This window comes from Erpetoichthys calabaricus, chromosome 4 (genome assembly GCF_900747795.2).
Source record: "Erpetoichthys calabaricus chromosome 4, fErpCal1.3, whole genome shotgun sequence".
Taxonomy (NCBI): Eukaryota; Metazoa; Chordata; class Cladistia; order Polypteriformes; family Polypteridae; genus Erpetoichthys; species Erpetoichthys calabaricus.
The window spans coordinates 145319820-145340791 of NC_041397.2; the positions used below are offsets into that span (position 1 = coordinate 145319820).

The following is a 20972-nucleotide window of genomic DNA, read 5'->3' on the forward strand; positions in this document are numbered from 1 at the left end:
CAAGGCATTTTTGCACAGAGAACTGATGCTCACTTGAAATTTTCCTTTTTTTACACCACTCTCTGTAATCCGTAGAGATGGTTGTGTGTGAAAATCCCAGTAGATCAGCAGTTTTGGAAATACTCAGACCAGCCCATCTGGCACCAACAATCATTCTATGCTCAAAGTCACTTAAAACCACCTTTCTTCCACATTTTGATGCTCATTTTGAACTTCACCAAGTTAACTTGACAATGACTACATGCCTAAATGCATTGAGTTACTGCCATGTGACTGGTTGATTAGAATTTTGCATTAAAAAGGAGTTGAACAGGCATACCTAATAAAGTGACCAGCGAGTGTATATCTGTATCTCTATCTATATCTATATCTATATAGTGCACCCCTGGCCTATGAAGCTTAATCTTTGTCTCAATAAACAGCTTGTTGCAGGACACACTTAACGTAACCTATGATTTTGGCATCATGTCTTCTGCAACTCTGAAATCTGGCATTGTATCCTTCGTATGGCAATCAGAGATGCGGAAGCACACTTTGCCCAACATGAAATGCATGGGCTCATCAGAAACTTGGCGGATATGAAAACTGCGGCTGATTGAAGGTGGCCTTAGGGGCATTTACTCCAAAAGCATTTTGTGTGCGTCATCTCTGCTCATTCACCTTCTGTTCTATACATTTTTTACTAACATATTCAGGAGGATTTCTCTTACGTGTTCCTTTACTGAGTTTCTACAATATCTATCCTTGAATCTTTTACTAAAATCAAAGACAATTATTTCCAATAAACTATATTGATGTTTAATTAAAATAATTTCACTAGCACTGCAGTACTTTGAAGAAACAAACAGAAATGAACAAAATATGTTAAAAAAATACTATTTTTGATCACATGAAATGAAAGTTCTTGAAAATCAGTAGTTTCTGCTGTGTGATATAATGTTATATGTCTTGTCAAATATTTAGCACTAAACATCTTTGCTGAGAGAGTAATGACTGCTGAATTGTGACTCTGCACTCATGTATGAATACAACGTTTCAAAAATGTCACTTTAGCAGTAATAGCCAGATGCAACATTTGTAATATTTTGTCTATATTTAAAAATCTATTTAATGGTACCTTGATTACCAAAAGTACCAATTCTTGCCAAAAATGAACATTTCTAGAGGAGCCCAACATTGTGAATGCTAATGTAGGTTGGAAGCCCATGCAATGAAAAGCCTTTAGTAACCCTTAATTCTTTGCATTTATATAGCGCTTTTCTCACTACTCAAAGCACTCAGCAATTGTAGGTTAAGGGCCTTGCTCAAGGGCCCAACAGAGCAGAGTCCCTATTGGCATTTTCGGGATTCAAATTGGCAACCTTCCGATTGCCAGTGCAGATCCCTAGCCACAGAGCCACCACTCTGCCTAAATTTGCAGGGGAGCTGGTTTCGAACTCGCAACCTCGGGATTATAAGTCAGCGGATCTTACTGCTACACCACAGAACACCACCCTTGAGACTATTAGTACTATCAAAATATATATTTCAATAGGAAATTTTGGAACGCTGGACAATAAGACTAACGCCAGTTTTCAGTCCAGAACAGTATTAACTAACAAGCTACACCCTTGTTTAGGACCACTAAGTAGGCAAGCAGGGACCAGTGGAATAAAAAGCCGAGGCAGAGTTTTTCTCTCTGGGACCCAAGGAAGTGTACAACCCTGGATGGGGCACAAAGTTAATATTTAACTCAAATTAATGGAATATTTAACACCATCTTAAAGGATCAATTACTCGTAATCGAAAAGTATCTCAACACCAGGAATTAGTTCAAAGTTATACTCTAATATTCATGCAAACAAGACTAAATACAACAGAGAAGAGAGAAGGTGCTCACAATGGAAGCAAGGGCATTTAGTGGAATAGCATTTCCTCAAGACATGCATGACCCTTGAATGCCAAGTGTCACAAGTAGAGGCCACTAGACAGCACATCTCCATGAATATGTAGAAGAAAATGGGCAAGATCCTTTATTTTCTCCATTTACCAAATGTGTAAAACAGTCTTATGTAGTCTCTTGCCTTCTGATATTCACTTACCCCAGGTGTTCTCTTACCTGCAGACAGATGTAATATTTCCAAAAGTATAAAAGACTGCAAACAATGTTAAACCATTTCCAGGAATCCAAAGAAAAATAACTCCCTAAAAAAATAAAATAAGAGCTGAGGTAAGAAAAAAATACACAAATAGATAAACAAAATATTTAATGAACTTTCTGAAGGGTTGTTTCCGACATAACCACAAGTTTAATTTAAATTTAATACTAAGCAAGAGAGATACTTTAACAGTCCAAAAAGTTCATTGATCTGACTTTCCTGAAGAAACTGAATACATTTTTTCTGGGTTTTATTAAGAGACCTAGTGGTGAAGTGTAATATACTGAGGCAGTATGCCTTTCATACAAACAGTATAACAGTAATAATAATAATAATACATTTTATTTATATAGCGCCTTTCCCATGCTCAAGGCACTTACAGAATATAATAAAGAACGGCAGAATATACAGTATATAGCATTGTACAAACCAGATAAATAAAGAAGATTAAGACAGTAAATTCTGAAAAAAAAAACCAGACAACATAATTGATGGTCTAGCACACACATACAGGTTACATTGGCATCTTGACAGAGAAGTAAACTGAGAGAAAGGTAATAAAGTCAAGTAGAGCTAAAAGCCTTCCTGAACAGATGAGTTTTGAGTTGTTTTTTAAAAGAATTCATGGAGTCAGCTGACCTGATTAATTCTGGTAGGTCATTCCAGAGTCTGGGCGCTATACAGCTGAAGGCCCTGTCACCCATAGAGTGTAGATTAGTGAGGGGCACAACAAGATTATCAGAATCAGAGGACCTTAGTGGGCGGGCAGGCACATAGTGATGGAGGAGGTCACTGATGTAGTTTGGTGCGAGGTTATTTAAAGCTTTGTAGGTTATTAGTAGGATTTTATATTCGATTCTGTCAGACACAGGGAGCCAGTGAAGACGGAGCAGGATGGGTGTGATGTGCTCGCTGCTGCTGGTTCGAGTAAGGACTCTTGCAGCTGAGTTTTGAATAAGCTGGAGCTGTGATATAAGATTAGAAGGGGCACCTGCCAGTAGGGAATTACAATAATCGATGCGGGATGTGATAAAAGCTTGGACAAGTTTCTCAGCATTACAGAAGGAGAGGAAGGAGCGAACACGGGATATGTTACGGAGGTGAAAGTAAGAAAGTTTCTTAATGTGATTTATGTGGGTGGAATAAGTGAGGGAGGAATCAAAAATGACACCAAGATTTTTTACAGTAGAGGCAGGTCTGATGAGATCACTGCCAAGATGGACTGGGAAGGAGCTCATTTTATTAAGTTGCATTTTAGTCCCAATTTGCAGGAGTTCAGTTTTATTGCAATTTAATTTTGAAGAGTTCTGCTCCATCCAGGTTTTAATTTCACTAAGGCAGGTTGTGAGCTGAGAAAGCTCTGATGAAGTTCCACTTTTAACTTTGAAGTAGAGCTGGGTATCATCTGCATAGAAATGATAACCCAATCCATAACTACGGATAATATGGCCAAGGGGAAGCATATAAATACAGAAAAGCAGAGGACCAAGGACAGAGCCCTGAGGGACTCCTTGTGTGACTGGCACGGAGTTGGATCTGCTGTTGCCAAGACTAACAAACTCTTGCCTATCAGTCAGATAGGACTTGAACCACTGGAGGGCAGTGCCAGAGATACCCAGCATGTTCTCCATTCTGGACAGTAGGATGTCATGTCTGACTATGTCAAATGCTGCACTGAGGTCTAACAGAATTAATATGCTAGTTTGTCCAGAGTCTGCTGCCATAAGCAAATCATTGGTTACCCGTAGCAGAGCAGTTTCACAGCTGTGCCGCGCCCTGAAACCAGACTGAAAGGGTTCCATCAAATTATTAGAGGTTAGGTAATTGGTGAGTTGGGAAGCTACAACACGCTCAAGAACTTTTGACAGGAAAGGTATGCACTCTTTAAGAAAACTTTTGTTTTCACAATTACATACAGTATACAGTAATCCCTCCTCCATCACGGGGGTTGCGTTCCAGAGCCACCCGCGAAATAAGAAAATCCGCGAAGTAGAAACCATATGTTTATATGGTTATTTTTATATTGTCATGCTTGTGTCACAGATTTGCACAGAAACACAGGAGGTTGTAGAGAGACAGGAACGTTATTCAAACACTGCAAACAAACATTTGTCTCTTTTTCAAAAGTTTAAATTGTGCTCCATGACAAGACAGAGATGACAGTTCCGTCTCACAATTAAAAGAATGCAAACATATCTTCCTCTTCAAAGGAGTGCGTGTCAGGAGCAGAGCATGTCAGAGAGATAGAGAAAAGCAAACAAATCAATAGGGCTGTTTGGCTTTTAAGTATGCGAAGCACCCGCGGCACAAAGCTGTTGAAGGCGGCAGCTCACACCCCCTCCGTCAGGAGCAAAGAGAGAGAGAGAGATAGAGAGAGACAGAGTTTGTTTTTCAATCAAAAATCAATACGTGCCCTTCGAGCTTTTAAGTATGCGAAGCACCGTGCAGCATGTCGCTTCAGGAAGTAGCTGCACAGAAGGTAGCAACGACGAGCGTCCGTATCGTCTAAGTGTGCAAACAGCCCCCCTGCTCAATCCCCCTACGTCAGGATTAGAGAAAGTCGGCGCAAGAGAGAGAGAAAAGTAAGTTCGGTAGCTTCTCAGCCATCTGCCAATAGCATCCCTTGTATGAAATCAACTGGGCAAACCAACTGAGGAAGCATGTACCAGAAATTTGTATCCATTGTCCGCAGAAATCCGCGAACCAGCAAAAAATCCGAGATATATATTTAAAAATGCTTACATATAAAATCTGCGATGGAGTGAAGCGCGATATAGCGAGGGATTACTGTATCACTAAAAACCTGCAGAAAAGAAACACCTAATATACAATATATATGGTCCTCTAAATGATAGAAATAAATTTGTACCAGATACAGTAATACAGCACAAGTGCCACATCACATTAAAATTTGAAAGGACTATATTGTTAATTGTTTTTCTTAAAATTACTAATTTTTTTTTACATCTTTCCAATTTTAAAATTCTGCAATAATTTGGTATAGAGAGGAGAATCCAACATTCTTAAATATTTTACAGTCCCAAAACAAACATAGTAACTTACAAATTTTTCTTCAGCATTCTACAAAATCAATAAAACATACAGTATGTTGATGTAGCTTGTAAGTAAGAACACTGAAAAACATAATTATGCATTGGATAAATCATCTTATTAATATAATGCCACTCACTTAACTGCCATATTGTAACATTTGCAAAGGATGTCTTTTTTATCCTTAATGCTTTATAGTGATGCACATATCAGCAATTTAGACATAAGTATTTGTAGTTTTTATTTGGGGCTTTACAACCACAAGCAGTCAAAATGCTCCACATTTTGTAACCTCCAGATGTGTAGACATAGGTTGGTTAAGTGGTCTGTCCCTTTGCTACAGCAGAGAATTTCGGTTGGGATTAAGGTTCAGTTTCATTTAAAAAGGTAATTTGAACAACACTGTTCTATTAACTTTGGGCATCTAGGAGCACTTTATGTGTGCTCTCATCTTCAGTGGAAGCAGCCTTAAGTAATGGAAGAGTATGAGCATATGAAAAAAGCTCCCTGACAGCTCAGTTTCATCTGTTCATTTTAATATGCAGAAAATTAATGAAGCAGATGATTTATGAAATTACTATAATATTAGGTTCCATTTAGGCAGGTTAAGATTTTAGAACACTAAAAAAGCAAGATAAATATACCAAAATGTAAGTGGATATTTTACATTTAAATGTGTTCAAAAATTTTCCAATAATCTTTAGCATATAGCTAAAGCATATATCATATAACATATTAAATTATATATATCTCTATATATAATCTTCATTTGGATCTTGATCTTTGTTGGTCCGCGAATGAATTAGAAGAAGAAGCACTAGATGGCAGTAGAGAGACAGCTAAAACATAGGCATTCCATTAAGAATCTCCTCCAGGCTTGTACTATTGAAGACTGTAGTACTCCAGTCACACCTCAAAACACAGACATTCAAACTAAACAAACTGTTGTGCTTTAAATTAACTAATCTTTATATATAATCTTCATTTGGATCTTGATCTTTGTTTGTCCGCGAATTCCACGCATGCGTAGACCACCTTCCAGTTCAGTACGTTGTTGTTACTCACGGATGTCAACAATGTGCCGGAATAACGAAAGGGGTGGTGGACAGTGTTACGCTGGTTAGTTCCTGAGGCCTGGTTAGAGAATGAGATTGCCGAAGATAAAAGGTACATGCCTACATAACATATGAATGAAAGAAAGACAGTGGGTAAAATGAATGACAACGTAACAGCACGTTCCGGAAATTAATATTGTTACGTTGTAGCCGGCGAGTGCTGTGCGTCTCACAGTGGTACCCTGGCTTGCTCACATGTCAGTGAAGTGATCCCTATTTATGCTTTAAAGAGCCTGGATACCTATGTGTCCCCCTTTTATAACCATTGCTCCGTGTATATTGCCTTACTCTTTGGATTGCCACAAAGCACCCTGCAAGATTGTAGAAAGGTTGAGAAGAGATCGTGAGAGGAAACAACAGCGTCATGAAAATGAGATGGACTGTGAACGGAGAGACGCAGAAATGCTCCTACACCACCACATAATTACTATTCGGACAGTGATTACGAGTAGGCCGTTCCTATCGAATCAATGTCCAAGGGTTTTGTTTTGTAATTTTGTTTCCCTTATAAAAAATCATAATGCTGTGCGACGAAGGGCCCAGATCACGACTGGCAGCCGCGTTTAAACAGGGAGCCCTTCACAGACAACTTTAACACGCGCAACGTAGTTGGGCGCACATGGCTAGTATAATATATACAGTAATCCCTCGCTGTATCGCGCTTCAACTTTCGCGGCTTCACTCTATCGCGGATTTTATATGTAAGCATATTTAAATATATATCGCGGATTTTTTGCTGGTTCGCGGATTTCTGCGGACAATGGGTCTTTTAATTTCTGGTACATGCTTCCTCAGTTGGTTTGCCCAGTTGATTTCATACAAGGGACGCTATTGGCAGATGGCTGAGAAGCTACCCAACCAGAGCGCGTATTACCTATTAAATAAAACTCCTCAAATATATTGTGAGCACGGGGGCTGTTCGCACCTCTAGAAGATACGGCCGCTCCTCAAAAAACACTGAAAGATTACCTTCACAATGCTCTCTTCCTTGCTGGGCTTAAATGTGGCTGCTTTGTCAAGCGATATGCTTCCTGTATGGTGCTTCGCATACTTAAAAGATCAAACAGCACGTATTGATTTTTGATTGTTTGCCTTTCTCTCTCTCTCTTTTTTGCTCTGACATTCTCTGCTCCTGACGGAGGGGGTGTGAGCAGGGGGGCTGTTCGCAACCCTAGACGATATGGACGCTCATCTAAAAATGCTGAAAGATTATCTTCACGTTGCTCCCTTTCTTGCAGCTGGTTTGTCAAGCGACATGCTTCCCACACGGTGCTTCGCATACTTAAAAGCTCGAAGGGCAGGTATTGATTTTTAATTGTTTTTTTTTTCTCTGTCTCACTCTCTCTGACATTCTCTGCTCCTGACGGAGGGGGTGTGAGCAGGGGGGCTGTTCGCACCACTAGACGATACGGACGCTCCTCTAAAAAAATGCTGAAAGACTACCTTTACATTGCTCCCTTCCTAGCAGCTGCGTTGTCCGGCGGTGCTTTGCATACTTAAAAGCCCAAACAACCCTATTGATTTCTGATTGTTTGCTTTTTTTTCTCTCTCTCTCTGACATTGTCTGCTCCTGACGCGCACTCCTTTGAAGAGGAAGATATGTTTGCATTCTTTTAATTGTGAGACGGAACTGTCATCTCTGTCTTGTTATGGAGCACAGTTTAAACTTTTGAAAGAGAGACAAATGTTTGTTTGCAGTGTTTGAATAAAGTTCCTGTCTCTCTATAACCTCCTGTGTTTCTGTGCAAATCTGTGACCCAAGCATGACAATATAAAAATAACCATATAAACATATGGTTTCTACTTCGCGGATTTTCACCTTTCGCGGGGGGTTCTGGAACGCAACCCCCGCGATCGAGGAGGGATTACTGTAATATTATATATATATAATATTATATATATTAATTACACACACATAATATATATATATATATATATATACACACAGTACTGTGCAAAAGTTTTAGGCAGGTGTGAAAAAATGCTGTAAATAAAGAATGCTTTCAAAAATGGAAGTATTAATCATTTATTTTCATCAATCAACAAAATGCAGTGAATGAACAAAAGAGAAATCTAAATCAAATCAATATTTGGTGTGACCACCCTTTGCCTTCAAAACAGCATCAATTCTTCTAGGTACACTTGCACATAGTTTTTGAAGGAACTCGGTTGGTAGGTTGTTCCAAACATCTTGGAGAACTAACCACAGATCTTCTGTGGATGTAGGCTTCCTCACATCCTTCTGTCTCTTCATGTAATCCCAGACACACTCGATGATGTTGAGATCAGGGCTCTGTGGGGGCCATACCATCACTTCCAGGACTTCTTGTTCTTCTTTATGCTGAAGATAGTTCTTAATGACTTTGGCTGTATGTTTGGGGTCGTTGTCCTGCTGCAGAATAAATTTGGGGCCAATCATACACCTCCCTGATGGTACTGTATGATGGATAAGTATCTGCCTGTATTTCTCAGCATTGAGAACACCATTAATCCTGACCAAACCTCCAACTCCACTTGCAGAAATGCAGCCCCAAACGTTCAAGGAACCTCCACCATGCTTCACTGTTGCCTGCAGACACTCATTATTGTACCGCTCTCCAGCCCTTCAACGAACAAACTGCCTTCTGCTACAGCCAAATATTTCAAATTTTGACTCATCAGTCCAAAGAACATGCTGCCATTTCTCTGCACCCCAGTTCCTATGTTTTCGTGCATACTTGAGTCGCTTGGCCTTGTTTCCACGTCGAAGGTATGGCTTTCTGGCTGCAACTCTTCCATGAAGACCACTTCTGGCCAGACTTCTCCGAACAGTAGATGGGTGTACCTGGGTCCCACTGGTTTCTGCCAGTTCTGAGCTGATGGCACTGCTGGACATCTTCTGATTTTGAAGGGTAATAAGCTTGATGTATGTGTCTTTCATCTGCTGCACTAAGTTTCCTTGGCCGACCACTGCGTCTACGATCCTCAACGTTGCCCGTTTCTTTGTGCTTCTTCAAAAGAGCTTGAACAGCACATCTCGAAACCCCAGTCTGCTTTGAAATCTTTGTCTGGGGGAGACCTTGCTGATGCAGTACAACTACCTTGTGTCTTGTTGCTGTGCTGAATCTTGCCATGACATGAAACGGTTTTCCACAACCTCACCTTGGTAGCAGAGTTTGGCTGTTCCTCACCCAGTTTTAAGCCTCCTACACAGATGTTTCTGTTTCAGTTAATGACTGTGTTTCAACCTACGTGTGACATTGATGATCATTAACACCTGTTTGGTATAATTGGTTGATCATACACCTGACTATAATCCTACAAAATCCCTGACTTTGTGCAAGTGTACCTAGAAGAATTGATGCTGGTTTGAAGGTAAAAGGTAGTAACACCCAATATTGATTTGATTTAGATTTTTCTTTTGTTTGCTCACTTTGCATTTTGTAAATTGATAACAATAAATCATCATTATTTATATTTCTGAAAGCATTCTTTGTTTACAGAATTTTTTCACACCTGCCTAAAACTTTTGCACAGTAGTGTATACACACACATATACACACAATCATATGAAAAAGTTTGGGATCCCCTCAATTCTTTGGATGTTTGTTTATCATTGGCTGAGCTTTCAAAATAGCAACTTCCTTTTAATATATGACATGCCTTATGGAAACAGTAGTATTTCAGCAGTGACATTAAGTTTATTGGATTAACAGAAAATATGCAATATGAATCATAACAAAACTAGACAGGTGCATAAATTTGGGCACCCCAACAGAGATATTACATCAATACTTATATTTGCAAAAGGAGGCTCAACTAACAGCCTCTAGACGCCTCCTATTGCCTTTGATGAGTGTCTGGATTCTGGTTGGAGGTATTTTTGATCATTCTTCCATACAAACTCTCTCCAGTTCAGTTAAATTTGACGGCTGCCGAGCATGGACAGCCTGCTTCAAATCATCCAAAAGATTTTCAATGATATTCAAGTCAGGGGACTGACGGCCATTCCAGAACATTGTACTTCTCCCTCTGCATGAATGCCTTTATAGATTTTGAACTGTGTTTTGGGCCATTGTCTTGTTGGAATATCCAACCCCTGCGTAACTTCAACTTTGTGACTGATGCCTGAACATTATCCTGAAGAATCTGTTGATATTGGGTTGAATTCATTCAACCCTCGACTTTAACAAGGGCCCCAGTCCCTGAACTACCCACGGAGCCCCACAGCATGATGGAACCGCCACCAAATTTGACAGCAGGTAGCATGTGTATTTCTTGGAATGCGGTGTTCTTCTTCCGCCATACAAATCGCTTTTTGTTATAACCAAATAACTCAATTTTTGTCTCATCAGTCCAAAGGACTTTGTTCCAAAATGAATCTGGCTTGTCTAAATGAGCATTTGCATACAACAAGCGACTCTGTTTGTGGAGTGAGTGCAGAAAGGGCTTCTTTCTCATCACCCTGCCATACAGATGTTCTTTGTGCAAACTGCGCTGAATTGTAGAACGATGTACAGATACACCATCTGCAGCAAGATGTTCTTGCAGGTCTTTGGAGGTGATCTGTGGGTTGTCTGTAACCATTCTCACAATCCTACGCATATGCCGCTCCTGTACTTCACATTTGATATAATTCCATACAACTAAATGCTGCTTCACTAAAAATCTTTGTTCGGAAAACACCCAAGTACTGAAATGTTCCTAGGAAATGAAAGACATAACACCGTTATCTTTTTTGTTGAAAGTAAATTATTATGCAGGCTGAGAGGGGTTCCCAAATGTTTTCATGACTGTGTATATGTATTATATATTAACTAGTCATTTAGCCTGTTACAAAAACGGGTGCTAGAACAGTAGTGCATAAACATTAGTAGGAACAGTCTATATTAAATGGCAAGGGACTTTGACCTCATTCTTTTTGTTGGTCGTATTTTTCTTTCTTTCAGCCTTTCTTTTGTTGATGTTTACTTGCTGAGCTGACCGTTCTTCGTGGGCTGCCGCCGTGTATTGTGTATCTAATTTTCTGTGACAGTAATACTGTCTTGTACAGCTCTGTTCAATAAGGGCGTGCACAAAAAGGCGAGTCTCAAAAGGGCGACCTCAATCACCTTTTTTTGCGCGCCCTTATTGAAGGATGCCTGAGCGCGCCCTTATTGAAGGATACCGTCTTGTACGTCCGCTGGCTTGTATGTCCGTAATATACCTTTAATTTTCTCTGGCGGTAATACAGGCGTGCTCGTCGGTAATATGCCTTTAATCTCCTCTGACAGTAATACTGGCTTATATGTGGCTGTAATATGCGTCACTGTATTGTGTACCTTTAATTTCCTCTCGCAGTAATACTGGTTTGTATTTCCGTAAAATGCCTCTAACTTTCTCTGACAGTAATATCGCGAGTCGCAACATGCCCCGCGCATGCGCACTTCATCAGAAGACACCCACACACGGACACCTGGACACACATAGGGATTTTATATTATATATTATATATATATATATTCACGGCATTCTTAGTCTGTGTCACAATCTGATTGTATGGGTGGTTACCTTCCAGGTAACGCTTGTAGTTGGCCAGCAATCTGCTAACATCCGCCACGGTGCCCTCAGTTTGTGAGGAGCAGATCATAGAATGGTTGAAATAGTTTACTGTCAAATAAATGCAAAGAGTACTATATATTATATACATACACACACACACATATACAGTACTGTGCAAACGTTTTAGGCAGGTGTGAAAAAATGCTGTAAACAAAGAATGCTTTCAAAAATGGAAGTGTTAATCATTTATTTTCATCAATCAACAAAATGCAGTGAATGAACAAAAGAGAAATCTAAATCAAATCAGTATTTGGTGTGACCACCCTTTGCCTTCAAAACAGCATCAATTCTTCTAGGTACACTTGCACATAGTTTTTGAAGGAACTCGGCTAGTAGGTTGTTCCAAACATCTTGGAGAACTAACCACAGATCTTCTGTGGATGTAGGCTTCCTCACATCCTTCTGTCTCTTCATGTAATCCCAGACACACTTGATGATGTTGAGATCAGGGCTCTGTGGGGGCCATACCATCACTTCCAGGACTTCTTGTTCTTCTTTACGCTGAAGATAGTTCTTAATGACTTTGGCTGTATGTTTGGGGTCGTTGTCCTGCTGCAGAATAAATTTGGGGCCAATCATACACCTCCCTGATGGTACTGCATGATGGATAAGTATCTTTCTGTATTTCTCAGCATTGAGAACACCATTAATCCTGACCAAATCTCCAACTCCATTTGCAGAAATGCAGCCCCAAACGTTCAATGAACCTCCACCATGCTTCACTGTTGCCTGCAGACACTCATTATTGTACCGCTCTCCAGCCCTTCGACGAACAAACTGCCTTCTGCTACAGCCAAATATTTCAAATTTTGACTCATCAGTCCAGAGCACCTGCTGCCATTTCTCTGCACCCCAGTTCTTATGTTTTCGTGCATACTTTAGTCGCTTGACCTTGTTTCCACGTTGGAGGTATGGCTTTTTGGCTGCAACTCTTCCATGAAGACCACTTCTGGCCAGACTTCTCCGGACAGTAGATGGGTGTACCTGGGTCCCACTGGTTTCTGCCAGTTCTGAGCTGATGGCACTGCTGGACATCTTCCAGTTTCGAAGGGTAATAAGCTTGATGTGTCTTTCATCTGCTGCACTAAGTTTCCTTGGCCGACCACTGCATCTACGATCCTCAACATTGCCCGTTTCTTTGTGCTTCTTCAAAAGAGCTTGAACAGCACATCTTGAAACCCCAGTCTGCTTTGAAATCTTTGTCTGGGAGAGACCTTGCTGATGCAGCATAACTACATTGTGTCTTGTTGCTGTGCTCAATCTTGCCATGACATGAAATTGTCTTCCACAACCTCATCTTGGTAGCAGAGTTTGGCTGTTCCTCACCCAGTTTTAAGCCTCCTACACAGCTGTTTCTGTTTCAGTTAATGACTGTGTTTCAACCTACGTGTGACATTGATGATCATTAGCACCTGTTTGGTATAATTGGTTGATCATACACCTGACTATAATCCTACAAAATCCCTGACTTTGTGCAAGTGTACCTATAAGAATTGATGCTGGTTTGAAGTCAAAAGGTAGTAGTAACACCAAATATTGATTTAGATTTTTCTTTTGTTCGCTCACTTATCAATTTACAAAATGCAAACAATAAACAATCATTATTTATATTTCTGAAAGCATTCTTTGTTTACAGCATTTTTTCACACCTGCCTAAAACTTTTGGACAGTACTGTTATATATTATATATATACATATTATATTATATATATACATATTATATATATATATATATATATCTCCATCCATCCATTTTCCAACCCGCTGAATCCGAACACAGGGTCACGGGGGTCTGCTGGAGCCAATCCCAGCCAACATAGGGCACAAGGCAGGAAACAATATATATATATATATTATATATATATATATATACACACACATACACACACACACACACACACACACACACACACACACACACACGTGTGTATATATATATGTATATTGAACCTTTTGTGAAAGTGTTTATTTGAAGTTTGGACTTCATGCTTCACACATTCTATAGTTTATGCCTACATTTTGTAACATTTATTACTAAAATATTAAAAAGTTTCTGTTTTAACAATGTGCTTACATAGATTGCTGTAGAAACAGAACACACATGAAATGCGTGTGTTCCAAATAACGATCTATTATTTCCACTCTAAAACTCCACTTCACTCCCAGATCATCAATCAAGGCATGAGCTGGGAAATGCTTGTGCATGCTCTAAGTCGGTGGGGGGATGGAATAGCCGACTGCTTGCAGCTTGTTTTTATCGGCACATTTAGTGGACAAAGGACGCTGGTGGAGAGGTGCGAACGGTTTTAAGGTGGGCCGGATCTACAAGTTTTTTCGTAGACTCTGGTAATTCTAGTGTTAAATTCCAATGGATGTTTTTCAAATGTTGATGGGCAATAAGCAAAAGGTATCACTGAAAACCACAGAAAACAAACACAGCAAAACAACAGTTTGAGGAAAGTTCAAAGAAAGAGTTATGATCGGGGATCGTTGTGCACAACTGAGCTGCAACCACAGAACTAACTGCTCTGTGGATGATTTATTCAGGCATTTCAAGGTCTTTTGGGCACTTTGTTATAATGAAAGTATCTGCTGAATGTATTTCGTAGTAACCATATTTCTATAGACTCTCATATGGGAAAACTGTCGGGATCATAAAAATACTTTGTTGTAATGAAAATTTAAGTGTAACAATATTAGTTATAACGAAATTTCACCTGTATTTGCTGCCTGGTTACTTATGGAACCAAAGAGAGTCATGAGGGTATAAAGAGACTGTAACAGTCTTATTAAAGCTAAGCGTACCAAAATGGATGGAGCAGACATTCCCTAACCTGTGCATAGAAAAATGCCTCTCAACATAACAATCATGTTAATATATGGGGTGATTTTACAATAGTCAAAGAAACTCTGTGGCTATGCCATTTAGTAAGTTAGGTGCCACAAATGAAAGGAAACTTCTCCAAAGTTACAATCATAGCTTCAATACAGTTGACCTGCAATTTTGGAACAAAAGAGCAGAAAGCGTATTGGGAATGCCCCTTTTGACTGCATCATCTGAGCTAAAACTAAAAGTCCAAAGAACTAAAAGAATGTTGAGAACTGATAAATTCTAGTAATTTGATTAAAGTAAAAATGTTATCAATTGAGAAATTATGTTTTACAGCAAAAAATCTAAACCAAATTTGAGGACACCTACTTGACATATGAATAGAGCAGCAATTCTAGGAAAGTTAGTTGATTAAAACAGCATGGGTCTTTTCATAGCACTGAAACGCCTAAACCTTACTAAAAAGTAAATTGTATGCTAGCCATTACTGAAGGAAATAAAAAAAAATCAATTGTTGAAATCATCTTTTTTGTGTACATTAAAATTTGAAGCAACTGTTTCAAATAAAAAGGATATGGTGTATATAAGAGATAGATAGATAGATAGATAGATAGATAGATAGATAGATAGATAGATAGATAGATAGATAGATAGATAGATAGATAGATAGATAGATAGATAGATAGATAGATAGATAGATAGATAGATAGATAGATAGAGATATTTGTTATCCAATTTTAAAGAACTCTGTATAAAAGAGTTCCAATTTTTTTTCTTATCTGTTAAATACCAGTTTGATTCTTATGGGGAATGGACACGACAAAATTCCTGATAACAGCAGACATCAATGAGGGCCAAAACAACATTTCAAACAATATCAAAACTTGTTTCACAAAAGTCACCTGTCAGGGATGCAGTCATATGCACCCAATGTAAATTACAATTAAAATATCCATATTACTAACCGAGAATGGTAAACCGGAAGGCACGGACCCAGGTACACGGCGATGGACGCAGGAGACATAGTGCGCAGGCGCCTACAGCGCGCGTCTCATAAACCGCAAGCGAAGTCTGATCCATCGCAAACGAAGGAGTCACGGCTCAAAAACGAAATAGCTCAACTAACGCCACACAGAAAAGAGGATTCCGCACTGCACCCCAGAGTCAAACGGAAGACACTACGGAGTCCGCAAAGGTCCACAATGATAGTACGGAAGGCGCGAGAAAGTACGAAAGGCGCAGGCGCCTAAAACGCGCTTCTGAACTAAACATCCACACTACACAGCATGGTCCGGGTAATAAGAATAAATGAACTCTCCGTATTAAACGTTCGGCATCCTCACACGTCCAAACGATATAGCATATGTGAATCACATTACAGTGATGCATTATTAACAGTACAACCCCAGAAAATGCTCCGTATTAACAGTAAGTGCAATTATCCATATTACTAACGGTAGACAACGGATAACTAATGGAGTCACGGTCACGGCTCCAAAACGATCCAGCTCAACTAACGGAGCTACAAAAACGAGCCCGCATGGATAAAATCATTAAACGTGGGCTCCTACAATGCGCGTCTGAAACCGCAGAAGCAAAACTGTCTCGGCTCCAAACCCAAACAAGCCCACCTGAATACAATTAATGAATGCAGGCACCTACAACGCGACTCTCAAACAGCAGAGGCAATACATAAACGGCAAAGAAAGGAACGACAAACAGCTGCTAAACAATTAGCTGACAACACATTCTGTAATGAGTCCACTATTAATGAACATTCATTAGGATTAATGAATATCATTTGCTCTCATTGTCATTCACTTATCTTCCCTGAAGAAACAACTGGCACTACAACTAATGAGTTTACACGTTGTTGTCAAAAGGGTCAGGTTAGACTGCCTCCTTTAGATGACTTTCCTGAATATCTACGGAAGCTTCTAACTAACAATGTACCCGAAAGTAAAAACTTTATGGACTGCATTGGATCCTACAATAGTTCATTTGCTTTTGCATCTCCCGGGGTAAATATCAGGCCACCAGCTGGCAATGGCCCATACTGCTTTCGCGTATGTGGACAAGTATTACATCGGATTGGAACAGTGCACCCTGAACCATATCACGAACGCAACTATGTACAAATCTACGTGTTAGACCCAGATGTCGCAATCTATAAACGAATGACCCTTCCTGAAAACAATCAATACACAGAGCTGATAATGAGAAACGTCGCTGAAGTCGTAAACAGTCACCCATTAGCTAAGTCTACAAAAGTACTTACAGGATCACATTCTAACAATACTGTTTTGATTCCTACAGTTGACCTTACAAGTTCTCACCTGGAATTACCTTTTACACTTAAACGACGCCAATTTCCCATTAAACCTGCATTTGCCATGACAATCAACAAATCCCAAGGACAAACCATGGACAGAGTTGGCATATACCTTTCTGAGCCTGTACTTGGACATGGACAACTTTATGTAGCCTTCTCAAGAGTTCGGCGTTCATCTGACATTAAAGTTAAAGTTGTACATACTCCATACCAAGGAAAACTCATTCAAGGACAACACACCATCTTTACTACAAATGTTGTGTATAAAGAAATATTCCAATAAATCTTTCTAATGTGCCATGCTATGGGTTCTTTACTTCCTTTGTTCGTCATCTACACCTTTACACTCCAATATATCTCATACATACATCAATGTATTTCGGGTTACCCAACACCAGGGGTTGGCGAGCGAAGCGAGCAGGGGGCGAAGCCCCATAGTGGTTATATAAACCACTTTTGAAAAACAGGAATACATTAAAACTGAATCAAACTACTGCCTTTCTCCTCATTTATTGCTCGATAAGCTACATGTAGCAGCCGAAGCGTAAGGCGAGATCAAGCACGGATAAAACGCGTGTCGAAAGAAATCTCTCAGTCCAAAAGTTCGTTTTAAAATTATTTAGTGAAAGTTAACAGCAAGTAATGCACACAAGAATAAAAGAAAAAATAGGTACACACGTAGAATAAAGGGCAAAAAAAAAAAAAAAAGGGAAAATATATCTTCTCTAAACTTAGCTTTTCTTGAGAAACTTTAGTTATTTCTGTACTTAAATGCTCTTTACTTCTTCTATACTTAAAGGTTCTTTACTTAAAGATTCTTAGCTGCTTCTTCTGTACACTATAAGTGTACGGTTCTGCACTTAAATAAATGCTGTTTTACGGGTTACTTTACACACTCAAAAAGCCTGTAGGCCCATAAGCACATAGGCATGTGCACAGGCATGGTCATGGTTTAAAACCGTATGCCTCTACACCTTACACATGGCAAGGCTGTCACTAACTGAAGAATAAGGTTTACTCAAAGCTGTTAGAAATGGCAAGAATATTCCAACACAATTCTACTTATGGGGGTTTTAGGAACCTCCCATAGATTATGCATTGTCATCTAGTAAAATATTTCTGAATCTTATATAACTAGGAAAATGGCTCTTACACTACAAATTCAGTACTTCCACGTTTTTCATCAATTGTTCGACTGCAGAGGTGATCCGCGGTTTATTGAAGCATTTTGGATATGCACAAAAACAACATATACTTTTTCAACTAATGTTTTCATATGCCTTTCTTTAAGCTTTAATCTCTAGTTGTACACATTCCTCTGACTTCCTCCGCAATGTTCATATTACATGAAAGCTGGTCATAGGCACAGAATGTGCTTTTACTGGGCAGGATTTCTGACCAACAGAATAGGGCATAGGTGAATTTTCAATTTAAAAGTAAAGGGATTTTCTGGAAATACTTTAGCAGAAATACATGTCCTAGATTTTGTGCACATACAACTCTATAATCTGACATATGAACTATGCAATACAAGATTTTTTCCTTTGCTGCTTTTTAGCTTTGGTCCCCATTAACACCTATTATTAGGAATTTTCTTCTTTCTACTCTCTGTAAGAATGTGAGATGGCTGAGAAAACCATAACTACAAACAATGTGGGGCAAGTAAAGATTAAAAAAAATTTTGGGTGGAGTATTTCTTTAAACTGACAAAAAAAAAGGTTTTAAAAATATATCAGTATATTCAACAAGAATGTTTCCAAATTTGGTTTTCAAGGCATGCACACAGGTGGCGCAGTGGTAGTACTGCTGCTTTGCAGTAAGGAGACTGTGGAAGATTGTGGGTTCGCTTCCTGGTTCCTTCCTGTGTGGATAGCACTTTGAGTACTGAGAAAAGCGCTACATAAAATGTAATGAATTATCATTTTTGTTTTGGGGCACTACTTCTTCAGAACATGTTCCTTTGTTAATCATAAAAGAACAAAGACAACAAAATCTCTTGGAATGTATTTTTTGGGGTGTTCATTAATTAATATGTGAAAGGAATGCAGATATTTTGAAGAATTGTTTATACTTCATTTTTATGTACACACATTATAGATTTTGGATGGAAGAGTCTTTATAAGATTCAAAACCTGAAACAGAAAAAACTCAATTTATTGTGAGCCACAGCTAAGCCGCAGGTATGAAACCAACCCTGGACGGGAAGCTAGCCCCAACCCTCCTATTCCCAGGTCTTAAGCATCAGTCGTCCATCTGCCGACACAATGAGAACCATACAGATTCAATCACTCAGAAGAATTTCACCACATCCTGAGGTGGTGAGCGTTTTATACCAATTCTCACACACATTCATGAGTGTTACTCACTTAGAGAAAATCAATGAGAGTCTTGGTAGCTCTTTTGACCAGTGCAAGGCCCACCATAAGCCCACTATTTTGTACATACAAGATAGAAACCTCCAATATTTTTTTCACCTTGTGGTTCAGGACTTTTATACAATTTTTCAGACTATAAAAATATTTCCTTCCTCCACTCTTTCTTAACCTGCCACCTACTCTGTAACATTTTCATCATTAACACTGCTTACAAAGACAAAGAAGGCAATTTCCACTTAACACTCAGCACTACATAATAATCTGTGCTTTCATGGGCAAACTGAAACAGGAAGCGCAAGTTCAACAATGTGGCAAAGAAAAGTGGGCAATACCAATGTTTCCTGCAGTATTTTTTTTTTTATTTTACAAAAAATAAAGGTGAAAAGGTCAGTATTACAACCTACCTTTAGATAAACTGAACAGATAAATTTTAACTGGTTTCTGATTCCTTCCATAGTCTTGGAGTAAATATATTTGTGACCTCTGCTGTATGTCTTTGCAAAACTGCCTTTATGCACGGTCTTTTGCATTCCAAATAACCACTCCACTGTATGTATTTTAAGTATGTTAATATATACATAAAGTGACTATAAAAAGCATTCACCACTTTAAAAGTTTTAATATTTTGTGTTATACAACAGTGAATCATGATAGCTTCAATTTGGCTTTTTGACACTACAGTAATCCCTCACCTATCGCGGGGGTTACGTTCCAGAGCCCCCCCGCGATAGGTGAAATCCGCGAAGTAGCGACCTATATTTATTTTATTATTTATACATATTTTAAGGCTTTATAAACCCTTCCCACACTCTTATAAACCTTTCTCACTCTCTTGTTAACCTTTCCCACACTCTTATAAACACTTCCTATGCTCTTAAACACTTTCTACATTCTTAAACACCTCAGACCAACACTGCACACTGCCTGCACGCAGCGATCAGACGTCAATGTGTCTGCACTCGCTTTGTGAAGGGGGGCAGCTGAACTCACGCTGAGCAGAAATGGACTTTGTGCTGCTTCTGCCAAAATGCCTGCTTGTCGCTCTGCTCGAGGAGTGTGTGTGTGTGTGTGTGGGTGTGTGAGAGCTGAACGCACCTTCGCTCAAACCCCCCCTCCCCGGAAGCGCAGTTCGCATTGTCAAGGGGGTGGGGAGCTGAATGAACGCTAAGGAGAAGTGGACTTTGTGCTGGGTTTGTGCTGCTTGTCGCTCTGCGTGTCAATAATTTAAAAGCCTGTACAATCAGGCTTTTAGGTGTACATCACCAATTTTCCTGTCTCACTGTCTTGTCTTGCGTGAAGTTAAAATGTTTTATAATAGTGAGATGTTACTCATATCCTTAGCCCGACATCCACATATCATATGTGTTAACAAAGTGTGTTTTATAAGTTTACATGTGTTTAAAGCATGTGGGATGGGTATTTTAAGGCTTAAACTAAAAAAATGTTTATTTATATGGTCTTTCTATATCACGGATTTTATCCTGTTGGTGATGGGTCTGGAACATAACTTCCGCGATAGGCGGGCAATCACTTGTATTTAAAAATCCGCGA

The 20972-nt window shown here is 39.3% G+C and overlaps 1 protein-coding gene across 1 annotated transcript in view; it reads right to left on the reverse strand.

Moving 5' to 3' along the window:
• The window catches only part of LOC114650314 (vesicle transport protein SFT2B-like), a 167371-nt gene that overhangs the window by 121804 nt on the left and 24595 nt on the right, over positions 1 to 20972 (reverse strand). Inside the window, exon 3 of the mRNA XM_028799865.2 lies at positions 2099 to 2184. Coding sequence (XP_028655698.2) covers positions 2099 to 2184 — 86 coding nt within the window. The remainder of the gene's footprint in view (positions 1 to 2098; positions 2185 to 20972) is intronic.